Source organism: Aotus nancymaae, unplaced genomic scaffold (assembly GCF_030222135.1).
Source record: "Aotus nancymaae isolate 86718 unplaced genomic scaffold, 86718_ANA_hifiasm-v0.15.2.pri h1tg000010l, whole genome shotgun sequence".
In the NCBI taxonomy this organism is placed as follows: Eukaryota; Metazoa; Chordata; class Mammalia; order Primates; family Aotidae; genus Aotus; species Aotus nancymaae.
This window is the reverse complement of record NW_026988421.1, coordinates 36,955,925-36,970,249: the sequence shown is the minus strand read 5'-3', so window position 1 is coordinate 36,970,249 and position 14,325 is coordinate 36,955,925. Positions and strand designations below refer to the sequence as shown.

The 14,325-nt window shown below is 48.3% G+C and overlaps 1 protein-coding gene across 2 annotated transcripts in view; it reads right to left on the bottom strand.

Moving 5' to 3' along the window:
- Window positions 1-1,922: 1,922 nt before the first annotated feature.
- The window catches only part of RBP4 (retinol binding protein 4), an 85,979-nt gene continuing 73,576 nt past the window's right edge, over window positions 1,923-14,325 (bottom strand). The window contains exons 1-6 of one of the 2 annotated variants that reach the window (XM_012454805.3): window positions 11,491-11,555; window positions 11,248-11,376; window positions 10,985-11,121; window positions 10,655-10,761; window positions 4,214-4,426; window positions 1,923-2,202 (exon numbers count right to left, since the gene is read on the bottom strand). In XM_012454805.3, coding sequence (XP_012310228.1) covers window positions 2,165-2,202; window positions 4,214-4,426; window positions 10,655-10,761; window positions 10,985-11,121; window positions 11,248-11,358 — 606 coding nt within the window. In that variant the 5' untranslated portion in view covers window positions 11,359-11,376; window positions 11,491-11,555 and the 3' untranslated portion in view covers window positions 1,923-2,164. Of the gene's footprint in view, window positions 2,203-4,213; window positions 4,427-10,654; window positions 10,762-10,984; window positions 11,122-11,247; window positions 11,377-11,490; window positions 11,556-14,325 lie in introns of those variants that run through there. The other variant, XM_064374109.1, reaches the window with a different exon arrangement.

The window sequence follows — 14,325 nt, the reverse complement described above, 5'->3', positions numbered from 1 at the left end:
TACAAAATACCCCTTGGAGAGATAGAGAGAAACCAGAGCCAAAGATTGAACCCAGGGACACTCCACCACCTGGAGACTGGGCCAATGGCTGGAATGCACAGCAGCACAGGGCCTGTGTATAGTAGGTGTTCAACCGATCTTTGTTGCTGAGGAAACTGGCACCAGCAGTTGTGACAGCTTGTGCAGTTTCTGGAGCAGCTTGCTTCTGAAGTCAGATTCACGGCAATCACAAGCCCAAGGACAAATGAACAGAGATGTTTGCTCACTTTATTTAATGGATTTGATCAATTAAACCTGTTTCTGGATGTGAGTGTGGCTGTCTTATTGAAGCGGCATCTCCATCTAGGATGAATACCCAGGGTTCGTCATCTTGCACCAAAAGGATTAAGGACATGGACATACGTGGGTGGGTTTAAGGAGCAGAAAATTTAATGGACAGAAGAAAGGAGAGAGGAGAGCAGCTCTTTCTCATGAAGCAGAGGCATATGAAAAGGGAAAAGCAGCAGACCACAGCACATTTTATAGGCAGGCTTGAGGAGGTGGAGTCTGATTTACATAGGGCTCACAGATTGGTTTGACCAGGTGTGATGTTTACATAGGGCGCTAGGAAGGCTGGTGACCCCACCCAAATCTTATTATGCAAATAGAATTTCCAGCCGCCATTTTGAACATGCCTAGTCCCAGGTAGTACATTCCTATGGGTAAAATTGCTGGCCTTCACCCATGCAAGCTTCCAACTTCCTTGTCTATGTCTGCAGCTCGATTTTACAGGCTGCTCTTTGTTAGAAAAGAAAATGATTTGGGAGCTGCTTTTCATTAAAAGGAAAACCTTACCAAAGACTTCTGTACCCTCATGATCTGCCTAATAAGTATTTTCTTTTTGACTCCTATATCATTATGGTTCTCTGAGGCTGTCAAACTGAAGCTGTGGAGCAAGGCTCTGACAGCCTGTGGTTCCGTGAGAGTGGAAGGCAAAGCTCTCCCATGCACATCACTTGTCTCCTCTGTCTTTGGTGGAGAACACTAGCATGGGGCACCCAGGAGCCTTCCATGGTCTCTGGATATCCCAACACCCAGGCGGAGATCTGTGACCCTTTCCTCACTCCCAGTGCATTTCATAGACATCAGCCTGGTATCACCAGCTTCAGGGCTTCCCCAGAGAGCTAACAGACATTGCCTAATTGAATCCTCACTGCAGCCCATCAGGCAAGGACTATTTTCCCATAACTCCCAAGAAAAGAGGGCGGCTCAGAGAAGCCTTGTAACCAGCCCCAAATCCACAGCTAATATGTATATATTTGAACCAGATTTGTGCTTAAACCAAGACCCCCTGGTACCAAAGCCTTGCTGCTTTTTTCAAGGTGAAAAATGGAGGCCCCTGGGAACCCCTGGAAAACTGAGGAAAGTGGCCTTGCATGCGGTCATACACTAGGGTTCCCACGTGCTGCTAGTGGTGCAGGACACTGGTGATCTGTCCCAGGCCCTCTACTTAACCCCCACCAAGACCCTCCCTGCACCCCAGGTAGGGAGTGCTCTGATCTTTCCTATAGAACGGGATTTTCCCAGAGCTCACCTTGTCCCCTGCGGGTCAGCCTCTGAAACCCAGCGTGGGTGAGCTGCCAGCCCACCCACCTCATAGGCCTAGGGCTGACTGAGGCCTTGGGTTCGCTGGCCTGGCCTCTCTATTCACTTCCGCTGTTGGCACCAGTGCTTTGGCCAGGCTAGTAGGTAAGGCTTTCCTGGGTTAAAGAGGGAACCCCCTTTTCAGGAAGTTGGGAGAAGCCGGTATTTAATAATGGAGATTATGCACTAGAAGAGGTCAAAGGTCAGAAAGAGCCATGTGCTCCTGGTATAAAGAAATGCACCCCACCCATCCATCTGCAGCAGAAACATAAACACAAATGAAAACTCCAACCATAGGACACAGGTAACTGTATTTTAATGAATCAGAGTCTGGAATCCTAAGCCTCAGAAACTTTCAGGAAAGATAGACATTTGCCTCAAGTAGATTCACAGACCCCCACATGTATCTTTATGTGTAATGAAGGTTTTATGGGAACTGAGGGGAAACAGGGAGAGAAGGGCAAATTACACTCCTAAGATAAATAGAGTTGAAGACTGAGAGCTAATCAGAAGTTCAGATGAAATTAGATTCTTGAAGGTGCTACAAAAGGTTTCTTTCTGATTTGCCATCACAGTAACCTGGAATATACAAAACAAAGCCATTAACGACAGAAAGTGGACCCAGTTTTTATGTAGGCAATGAACGTCACGATGGCCTTGGAGCTGGCTTCATTCAAATGCTTCTTTTTTTTTTTTTTTTTTTTTTTGAGATGGAGACTTGCTCTGTTGCCTAGGTCAGAGTGCAATGGTGTGATCTCAGCTCACTGCAACCTCTGCCTCCTGGGTTCAAGTGATTCTCCTGCTTCAGCCTCTCGAGTAGCTGGGATTACAGGTGCCCACCACCATACTCAGCACATTTTTGTATTTTTAGTAGAGATGGGTTTCACCATGTTGGCTAGGCTGGTCTCGAACTCCTGACCTCATGATCCACTTGCCTCAGCCTCCCAAAGTGCTGGGATTACAGGCGCAAGCCACTGCGTGAGGTCTCAAATGCTTCTTAATTCAAATGCATCAGCAGATCGCAACCCTTAAGGTTAGAGGTGGTTGTAATTCATAAACACCTTCAAGGCCGTTTCTGAAACCCACTGAATTTCTCTGGACGTAATGGGGGTGGAGAGAGTAAGACCTGCTGGATGAACAGGACTTCCTTTGATATTTCTTTTAAGTCAGCTTTAGTGCATTTCAAAGTGTCAGAGGCCCATCCTCTGATTTCAGGAAGTGGGGTCCAAGGCAGCCTGACCTGGGACACACTGGTGATGGGTTTAAAAAGTGTTTCCATGTCTTATGTCATGTGTCACCAGATGGTGTGGCACAAGGGACTTCAGAGTCATAGAACTCTAGATTTGCATCCAACTCAGCCACATATGAAAGATTTAGGGCAACTTTCTTCATCGCTGTCAGCCTGTTTTCTCATCTGTGCAATGCATGTAATCTACTTCCTAAGGTATCCTGCTGTGGTAGAATCCTTGCTGGCCCTACATTTAATCCACCCCCAGGGGGAAGCTTCAAAATCAATTTGATTTTGGTCTGAGTTCTCATCTGTTTGGTGTAGTGGGTCAGTTTGTGACCAACAGAATGCTCCATTTTGTTCAATTTTTTTTTTTTAGGCGGAATCTTGCTCTGTCGCCCAGGCTGGAATGCAGCGGCACGATCTCAACTCACTGCAGCCTCCGCCTCCTGGGTTCAAGTCATTCTCCTGCCTCAGCCCCCTGAGTAGTTGGGATTATAGGTGCCCACCACCATGCCCAGTTAATTTTTGTATTTTTAGTAGAGATGGGGTTTTGCCATGTTGGCCAGGCTGGTCTCAAACTCCTGACCTCAAGTGATCTGCCTGCCTCGACCTCACAAAGTGCTGGGATTACAGGTGTGAGCCACCACGCCTGGCCCATTTTGTTAATTTTTTTCTACATTTTAGCATTACTCTATTTGGATTTTGAAACCCAGTATCCCATAGAAGTGAGTGAGTGTCCATTCAAACAAAATGGGGCTCTTCCTCCACAATGTTTCTGGTTTTCAAATCAAGATCAGACAAGGATAATATCTCCTAAAAGATCCTATGGTTGTTCCAGAGAATCTCGGAAAACCCAAGCGAGAAAACCCAGCTAGTCAATGCAATGGCTATTTGGTTTCATATAGAAAAAAGAATGTGTGTTGAAATCATTCTTTTTGGAGCTTACTACGTTGATGCCGTGGAGTTTTTACATCCACGGCCACATGAGCTGCCCACTTCTTTACTGGGCAACTCAATCCCAAACAATCTTAATTCAGTCAAAATGTTTTTTGGGGGTAGCGTTGCCAGGGGTGATCACAGAAATGACCTGAGGAAGCAGAAGAAAAGGAAAGGAGTGCCCACCGCAGCGTTAGTGCCGGGGAACTGGACAAAGGCCTTGCCCACGCCTGCACGAGCCCTGTGAGGAGGCCAGTGAAAAATCTGGCCAAGAAGGATCAGGATTTGGCCTCAGAAAGGGGCTCCCAAGACCCCCTGTTTTCTCCGGGATACAGATGAAATGAATTTCACTAGCACATGGGCTGAAACTCCAAACCGACTACCCTGCCGGGAGAGCCAGGAGGCACCCTGCTCCCCACTCACCGTTGTGGACGATCAGCCTGTACTGCCTGGCCAGGCACAGCTCCTCCTGCCGCTGCCTTATGATCCTCTGTGCTTCTGGGGGCAGGCCATTAGGGTCACGGGAAAACACGAAGGAGTAGCTGTCAGCACAGGTGCCGTCGAGGTTCAGGAGGCGGCAGGAGTACTGCACGGCGTACGTGTCGTAGTCCGTGTCGACGATCCAGTGGTCATCATCTGCAAGCCAGAAAGCCACCGTGCCCATCAATGCCTCTCCCTCAGGGGCTCAGATGTCAGAGAAACTCATGACGAGGCCTGAGAACACAGTGACTTCCAGAAGCTGGTTTTATTTCCTTAGGAAGCCGGACACTTCAGAGAATTCTGACAGCTTTTACACAATTCGGCAAAACGGAAAGGATCTTGTTCTCCTTTATTGAAGAAAATCTGGGAGTCAGGGAAGCCTCATTCACTTCAGTAATCATCTCTCCCTGTGACTACGTCACTGTAAATGTGACAGTGTTTTTCCAAAGAACCACCAAGAATGCGGGCTCATCAAAACCACAGAATAAACCTTTCTACTGTTGCCTCGCCATCTACTCTCCAATAATATCTGTGTCTTTCGTGGCTCGTGTTTGATGGCCACCAACTTATGTTACTCCCAATATTGGCTTACATCTTTCTCGATCTCTATCAGCTGGCTCCTAATCAACCCACTAACTGCGCTGCCCCCTGCCCTCTCAGTCTGCTGGAGGATGCCACTCCCATGTCATGGCTTCTCTGGCTCCATCCTAATTCTGCTTACTAATGCTACTCACTTCTTTGTGCTGTCAAAGAGTGGGTTTTGCCTTGAGGACTCAAGATGCTCACCACGTGGCATCAGCCATTTCTTCTTAGACCTTGTCCTCTTCACAACTCACAGAGGCAGAGCTGAGCCACTGAATTTAGAATACATGCATTCCTCAAGGCTGAAATGTAAGCCATGAAGAGCAAGAGTAAATGAAGGAAATAAAAATATCAATGAAGGCAGGAGAGGAAAGAATGTTAATTAGAGCGTATGTGTGGCCGGATGCTGTGGTTCATGCTTGTAATCCCAGCACTTTGGGAGGCTGAGGCAGGAGGGTAACTTGAGGCCAGGAGTTTGAGACCAGCCTGGGCAACATAGTGAGACCTGGTCTCTATAAAAAATGAAAAAATTAGCCAGGTGGGGTGGCGTGCATCTGTGGTCTCTGTTACTTGGGGGGTTGAGGGGGTAGGATTGCTTGGAGTCCAGGAGGTCAAGGCTATAGAGGGCTAGGTTTGCCCCATTGCACTCCAGCCTGAGTGAGAGTGAGACTCTGTCTTAAAAAAAAAAGAAAGAAAAAAAGAATGTGAGTGACTTGCCACAGCGAAAGAACAGTGTTACCCTATATTCAGATGAAAGTGCCACATCTCTACTTAATTTCGCCTTCATGTTGACATAACACCATGACTGGGACTTTCTGAGCACTTAATTACATGCCAGTCACCGTACGGACACTTCTTATTTGTCTTCTCAGTTACCTCTCACATTGACCCAAAAGTGCACACTATCATCCCCTACTTTACAGTGAGGAAACTGAGGCACAGAGAGACTTAATAATTCACCTAGGGTCACAAAGAGCAGGGCAGAACTGGGATTCAAGCAAGGGAGTGTGATTCCAGAACCCACATGCTTCACCTCGACACCACGCTGTCTCCAGATGATAAGTAAACTGGTGGGAAAGGGGCAAGAAACCAAAGGCTTTGTGTCTCCATCTCATGTTCAGGGTTGTAGCAAGGGGTGATGCTCCCTCTGTAGCGTTCCGTTTGGAGGAGCACAGAGGGAACCGGATCCCCCAGCGTTAGAGGGTGTAAGGCCATATGGAATGCTCACCCTAAGTCGCCTCTGGGTGTACCTCTCTGAGAACCCCTGGAGTGCCAGCCTAGGATGGGGTTCAGCCCAAACCCAGGCTCTGCAGGGGGGCTGTCCCAGGAGTGGGTATGGAGCCCCTCTCTTCAACTCAGCCTAGGCCTGCCAGGAGGAGAATAAGCCAGTACTGTGCCTTGAGGCTGTTCCAGGGTGACAATGTCAGAGGCAGGGCTGAGGAGATGTCCCAGAACCATGACTGCTCAGCAGGGACCATACAGTTATTCAGCAGAAAGACCAGGAACAGAAGCCATGGGGCTGCCTGCTGGGCCTCACACTAACCACTGACTCCCCCCACAGGCTCCAAAGTCTCTGGGTGGTCTTCCTCATCCCTGGATGAAGTCATCCCTTCCCTGGTTATGAGGATCACCGTGTCTGTCACAGTCACCCTCAGACACAAAAACACTTGCCTTTGAAATGTTACCTCGATTCATCATCCAGGCAGCTATTAGCTTGGCAGATCTGCAGCTTGACTTTTTTTTTTTTCCAAAATGGTAGCCAGCATGTAAATTTTGACAGAGGAATTAAGTAACTTTGCTTGGATTTAGTAAAATTGGCTACTGTTCTTGACTTTAAAAGACGTCCTAAGTTGGTCTGGTTAATCTCCAGGCCCTTTTGGCTGAATAATTCAAAGATGAAGAATTTAAATCAGAGCAATTTTGACCAGGGTCTCCCTTTTAAGAGTATTTGCAAGAGGTGAACTGCCAGAGCACTGTGAGAATGAGGCTGGTTCTCCAGCCTCCTCACACCCGGCAGCTGGGCAGGTTTCTTCTGGAGAACCAGACACCACAGCCGTTTCCAGCCTGCAGCTAACCACATGCAGTGGAGCTAGGGACAGGGAGCACTGGAAGCAGTGGCTGTGTGGCTGGGAGCCCCGGCCAACTCTCTACCATCCTAGGAAGTAGGGTCACGCTGTAGCTGCATCTGCACTCTACCTACAGAGACTGGAAGGCCAGTGCAAAACCAAAGAAAATGCTTGGTAGAGGGTGCTGTCTCGGGCCACCTGGTTCCATTGGTCTGTTGCTCACTGCTGTGTGCCTGGAACGGGTCTTTTCAGCTTGCTAGACCTGTATGCTCCAATCATCTAAAGCAGCAACACCAGGTAAGAAGCTCCCCATGGTACTCAGGCCTAACGGTCCAGCAGAGCCAGCCAGGAAACAGATTTAATGCTACTTCTGATGAATCGTCAAAATACCCCAACGCCAGGCCCCAGCAAAGTGAGTGGAGTCTGAGGCCTTGATACCCAAGTAAGCCAAGATAACTCTTCGGATTGAATCATCTAGACTAGTGGTTCTCAAACTTCATTGTGCAGAAAGAGTAGACTCCAGGGCCCTGCCCTCAGAGTGTCTGACTCAATAATTCTGGGTTTGAGTCCAGAAATGTGCATTTTTAAACAAGCACACTACTTTGTTTAGATATAGATGGTCCAGGAACCCTGCCTTTGAGAAACACTAATGTAAACCTTCAGGCCTGCATTGTTATTCAGCCTGACAAGAGCCCCTTTGCCAGCCGTGTGACAGGCTTTATCTGACAGGACAAAAGGAGAGTCTTTGTCCGTGTCTTTCTGTGAGAGCACAAAATAATGAATGATCATAGCTAATATTTATTGAGCACTTACTATGCACCAGACTAAGCATTTTCACACATTACCTTAATTAGTCCTTCCAATGATTCTATGATATAGGAACTATTCCTTCTCTCCATTTCATAGCGAAGGAAGTCAAATCTCAGGAAGGCTAGCCTGTATTCAGCCAAGACCTGCTGATGGTAGTATCCTCAGCCCCTGAGACCCTGAGATATCCTGCTTGCTGCTGGTGGAGCCAGAAGGGAAGACCAGTACTATGCATGCCCAAGGCTGGAGCAGCAGGCCACATCAGTTTGCTAACACTGGCATTTCATGTTCAACTGTAGAGATTGATCACATTTAATTTTAAAATAATTTGACAACAAATTTCATGATCATTTGGCCCTGAGTTATTTTCTCTTCATAAGTGCACCTCATCTTAAACACATCCGTTTGGTGAGATGCAGTGTGTGGAGCAGGGAAGAGACTGAGGATGCAGGCCACTCTCAGAGTGACCTTCACATCCTTCTGTCCAAGTCAGTGTTTAAACAAGAGCAAGGTCAGGGAAGAAACTGGCACACAGAGTTTGTAGAGAGGACCCCAAAACAAGTATGTTAAACAGAGCAAGGGAGATGCATCAAGCCATGCAGTTTGCAAGATACTCAGAAAGCAAGGGATCCTGTGTGCCTTTTTATAAGCCCTGGGTTAAGAGATGTCACTAAGTGCCAAAAATTCACCCTGTGACCCTCGGCCTGTCACTTCTCTATGGGACCCAGTTTCTTCACTTCTAAAATGAGAGATTTGAACCCAATGGTCTCCATGGGTCCTCCCATTCCAGACCTAGAATCTAAAGCTATGATTTCACAACCAGGGAGGTAACTAAGCAGCCATCATATCAAACACTTACAAAGAACTCATGTCTGAGTGCTTTCTGCCTGTTAACTCATTGCATCTTGTAACACAACTCCATGAGGTAGGTTCTAGGATCATTTCACTTTGCAGATGAGGAAACAGGCACAGAAAAGTTAGGAAAGATATCCAAAATTCCACATGTAGTGGCGGAGCTGGGATGTGAACTCGGGAGGTCTAGTTTTAATCGGGCAGGCTTGACTACAACACTGCACAGCTTCTTTTCTGAAACGTAACCTAAGAAGGAATTTATCCTTAAGCCTTCCATATTCTAGTCATCTCACTTAATATCTGTAGCGATCACTTTCAAGAGTACAATACTTTTTCCCCCTCCCAATGAAATCCTAGTTAAAATACCAACATACAAGAGGCAAAAGCAAACTAATCTGGTTTGATACGGGGAGGAGGCAAGAAACAAAATGCTCCCTTCTTATTGGGTCCTCTCTGACGTATCCCTAAAGGCACTGCCAACAGCATCCTAGTCCATTAAGGAGCACATCTCAAAGTGCTGTAGAGCATATGTCTTTTTTCTTTCTAAAAATTAGTAATCTTGTACCTTGTATTGATTTTTGTAATCCATTATCAGAAAAGTATATTTTACTCTAAGTAGCTCACTTTGGGAAGTTCTGCTACACTATTTGAAATAACTTTATTAATTCCAAGGATAATAAAATGAAAATAAAGCTTCTAAGCTTTTTCTCTACCAGGTATGGTGGCTCACACTTGTAATCCCAGCAATTTGGGAGGCCGAGATGGGAGGTTGGCTTGAGCCCAGGAGATCAAGACCAGTTTGGGCAACCTGGGAGACCTTGACTCTACAAAAAATACAAAAATTAGCTGAGCATGGTAGCCCAGGCCTGTAGCTCCAGCTGAGGTGGGAGGATTGCTTGAGCCCAGGAGGTTGAGGCCGCAGTGAGCCATGATGGCACCACTTCACTCCAGCCTGGCGACAGAGCGAGACTCCGTCTCAAAAAAAAAAAAATTAAAAATTAAATTTCATCCAATACACAACTTTAGAGGAAGTCCAAGAGTGTGTGCCATGGTTGGAGAGCAATGGGTTACAATAAAGGACACTTCGGATCACTGAGCAAAGAGAGCCTCCTTCAACAACCCTTGGTCCTATCTCACAGAAGAGCTTAAACAATACTTCGCAAAGCTGGTCTGATTAGCCCTTGTAGTTCAGGGCCACCCAATCCTGGCCTGAGATTTGGAAGCCTGGCTTCTGACAAGACATTGACTCTAACAAACTCGTTGCATGTCCTTGGGCAAAGTTCTCTTGGCCTCAGTTTATTCATCTGTATTTTGAACCCCCTCCAAAAGGTTAACTCTCCCTCTCTAAGATTCCATGATCGGTCTCCCCTGGCCTGCATTATTCTCTAGCCACCAAGTAGATTCCAGATTTGAAACTTAGGATAAATGGGGGGAAAAAATGGTCAAAAGAGCATGTAGACACTGTTTTCTCACAATTAGGCCAAATGTAGGATCTTCTTCTACAAGCCCTCAACATCACCGCCCTCCACATCTGAACGTCACAGCTTATGGGAAAGGGAGGAGGCCACTGCCACAGAACACTGTGCCTGGCTCAGAATCTCAGCATCAGCAGGACAGGCACCTGGGAGGCATCCATCCCTCTATGCACAGTGCCCCCTGTATGCTTGGATGGGGCTCTCTCAGCCTTGCGGGAGCCCAGGTAGTCAGGCTGTCTCAGGTATGCAGCCCAGAGAGACGGAGGAGACAGAGGTGGTGTGGTGATGGGGAAGGCAGGAAGAGAAAGCATGGAGAAGGCACACACCTTGGCACAGTGGCTGCTGGAGAACATGACACCTGACAAACCAAAAGGTCCTTCTGAACTTAGGCCAGGTTTCTTGAGCTGAGGGTTGGGAAGGGGGCAGGTAGCTACTCCCAATCTTGTTCCCCTAACCTCAGGCGGTGCTGCGGGTTCCTGCCACTTCCAGACCTTTCCACAGACCATTCTTCCTAAGGGTAGGTACCACTGGAGAGGAAGTCAAGCGATTTGGCTCTGTAGGGCCCCCATTCCCAAGACAGTCCCACAGAGCTGACTACTCACTTCCTTTCTGGAGAAAGGAGGCTACGCCCCAGTACTTCATCTTGAACTTGGCAGGGTCCTCGGTGTCTGTGAAGGTGCCCACCATGTCTGCGCACACGTCCCAGTTACTGCAAAAGCCAAGGGGATCCTCAGCCAAGCCGGGCAAAGGGCTTCCTCCCTCCCTCCACGGGCAAAGGGCTTCCTCCCTCCCTCCACGGGCAAAGGGCTTCCTCCCTCCCTCCACCCACCCGGTGCTCCCTTCCCTTCACAGTCCCCACGTGGCGATCAGCAGGCAGGGCCCTCGGGAGACTCTGGAGCGCAAAGAGCGCAGCTACCCTGGCGGCCACTGACTTCAAAAGACGGACTCGGCCCTTGGCCGTGGCGCTCATCTGGCCGGTCTCGTCCACGGAGAACTCGGCGACGATGTTGTCCTGCAGAAAGAGGCCCTCGGGGTCCTTCTTGGCCATGGCGTACCAGGTCCCGGAGAACTGCGAGAAGGATGACAGCAGGGGTTTGGTGTCTGGGGGCTCATGGCGGGCCGCGGGGAGGGCGGGGATGGGGGTGGGGACCTGGGCCGTCCGGGCCCCCCCGGGCCGATCCGGGCAGATACCTACGCGAGCCTTGTCGAAGTTCTCCTTGACTCGGAAGCTGCTCACCCGGCAGTCGCGCTCTGCCCGGCTGCTGCCCAGCACCGCCAGCAGCAAGAGCGCCCACACCCACTTCATCTTGCCCAGGAGTCCGCCCTGCGGGAGACGCGCCTCCGTCAGCGCCCAGCAGCCGACCCCCGGGCAGTGCATCCTACCCCACCCCGCCTGACCCATCCCGCCGCCGCCCGGGAGGCCCCGGCCGCCACTAACCACTAGGAGGAGAGCCGTGCGCAAGCCTGGCCGCCGCGTCCGGGCGCGCGTGGAGCTAGGGAGGCGAGCGCGCTGCGGCCGCCCAGCTGCTTTATAGCGCCGGGGGGAGGGGGGTCGCGCTTTCGTAACCACGCGGGGTGAAAGACCGAGGGGGAGGCGCCGGGGACACTTGCATAACGCGCCCTGACTCACCGGCGCCCGGGAGCGGGCAGGGTCCCCGTGGGCCGGCCTCATCTCCGGGGCAGCCCCGGGCGCGGTGGGGTGGCCCCGCGGGGTGGCCTCGGCCTGGCCAAATGAGCCAGCGGCCCTGGCTCAGTTACCCTGCACTAGTGCCAGCGGCCGCCAGCTGCGGTCTGGGGTGGCCTCAGGGGCCAGTGGCTCTGGCAGCAGGCTCGAGTCAACCTGGCGGGAAGACTGTGGCCTCACAGGGCGAGAGGGGACCCGCGAGGCTGCCTGGTGCGTGAGTGCCCAGGCCCTGGCCGTGCCAAATTGGCCTCTCCGTCCGCCCTCTGAGGTCCTCTTGTGCAGGAATTTGGAATAATTCCTCCAAGTAGTTTTTCATTTTATAAAGGATGCATTTTACTCTCTTTCAGGAGAGTTGTGGTGCCCTCTGGTCAATATTTGTTCTTTAGTTTCAACATCTTTAGAAGCATTAAAACCCTCGCTGTTAAATACTCTCCAGAAATGCAACCCTGGTCAGAACAGGAAATATTTTAGCAGCCTCGGTGGTCGCCCACCTTACTCCGTGGTACTTCCCTGAAATCACTTTGAAAAACACCTACCGATTGTTTATGATGCAATTTGATTTCAAAGCCATATTGGAATTTTCGTTTGTTTTCAGAACAGCTAAGGTTGGCTGTTTTGTTGGCTAGGAGTGGACAAAGGAGAGACGATTTATGATGCAATTTGATTTCAAAGCCATATTGGAATTTTCGTTTGTTTTCAGAACAGCTAAAGTTGGCTGTTTTGTTGGCTAGGAGTGGACAAAGGAGAGAAGAGTAAGCAGCATTCTATACAATGTCAATGGCCAATTGAATCTAAACACTGCGGCCAGTTTACGTATTTTGCCTGTGTGATGGCACAATTTACTGACCCTGTTTTTCTCTTTCTGTTCAAAGTTAAGAGTTCCATTCATTTGCTCAAAGCAATCAGTCAAAGGATGAGAATGATGGAATGAGAATTCACAATGTGGCAAAGAAGTAGCTCTTAAGAGTCCTTCCATACAATATCAATTGTGTTTCCATGGCCTAAATTGGAAAGATTCGAGATCAATTTGGCCATTTTGCTGCAGTGAGACCTGAAATAAGAGGAGATCGGGGAAGAGGAAAGGTGGCAGCCAAAGGAAATAAGGATAGAGCATTGGGGCTGCTTCTGAGCATCCTGAGAAGAAGACATCAGTGGCTTCCTTCCCACCTCGTTCTCCATCTACTTTCCATCTTCCCCTTTACTCCTGCACCCATTTGGGTCCCAGCAGTGTCTGAGTGCCAACAACGATGCATTGAACTCCTAACCACCCCAGAGCTAGGAAAGCCTGTTTCTGGACAACAAGCTAACTAGGAGATCTGATTGGGCCAGTTTTATGGAAGCCTGTGTAATCCCAAATAGGCAAATAAGGTCTGCTTCAGACCCATTCCTGCAGGACCGTATGGGGCATGGATCTATGCACCCTGCATGGGAAAGGGTGTTAGGGCCCCTCTCTATCTCCTACCCAATGCTTAAATCCCCTCTTCAGCATTCCAGAGGAGAGGTCTTCCAGTTTTTGCTCCAAGTCCTTTAGTGATGGAGAGCTCCTAGCTTAGCCTAATTGCCTTTGGACAGTTATCCCTGCCCAAAACGTTCTCCTAATACCCCCTGGCCTTGCAGTCACTTCTCCTAGAACACATTCTTGTGCACACTATATGTTGAATACACGTAGGGGATTTCAGTGCATTTTCATGATGGTTTTAATGCAGCAACATGTTTTCATTTATTTGTTGGGTGTTTAAAGGTTGTTTCAGAGTAAAAGTTTGAGGTGAAAAAAGAAAAAAAAAAAGTTGGTGTAACCATTCCTCTGCCCCTCCTCTTTTAATGATAAATCCTGGACCTTAGTGTTCCAAATACCAGCAGAGAAAAACAGTTTATTTTGGCGTTCTTTCTAGGATTTCTTCATGATTACAAATAAGCAAATTCAGGTCAACTCATGTTCTTAACATCAGTACGTTGAAAAAATCCTTATACATGAACTTTTCAAATATGTGTATGTGTAATGTCAAAAAGAAGAATGTTCACAGTGAAAACCTCTGTGTGATAGGATTAGGGCCATTGAAAGTTTTTTCTTTGTGTCTTTCTGTATTTTTAGAGTTTTCTACTGTGAAAATGTTTAATCAGAACATAAGACAAGTATTTCCTTTACAAATATTTTTCTTGCTCCTTTTTCTATAGGTAAAATTATGTTTTAAATTACATCTTATAGATCGTATATAATGTACACAAAATTTCATTCATTTCCTTGCCATGCTTCGTGGAGAGACAGACCATGTTTCTTCATTGTATCTGTTCCCCCCTCCCCACTTTTCCATGGGGTATATCAAGAAGACTTGTTCGTAGGTGCTTAATCAATAGATATAATTTATTTTACTGAAATTAGTCACTCTATGCAAGCTCCATAAAACGTTTATTAATTAATTAATTTATTTATTTGAGACAGAGTCTTGCTCTGTTGCCTAGGCTGGAGGGCAGTGGTGCGATCTCAGCTCACTGCAACCTACGCCTCCTAGGTCGAAGTGATTCTCCTGCCTCAGCCTCCTGGTAGCTGGGATTACAGGCGCACTTTGGGAAGCTGAGATAGTGGATCAC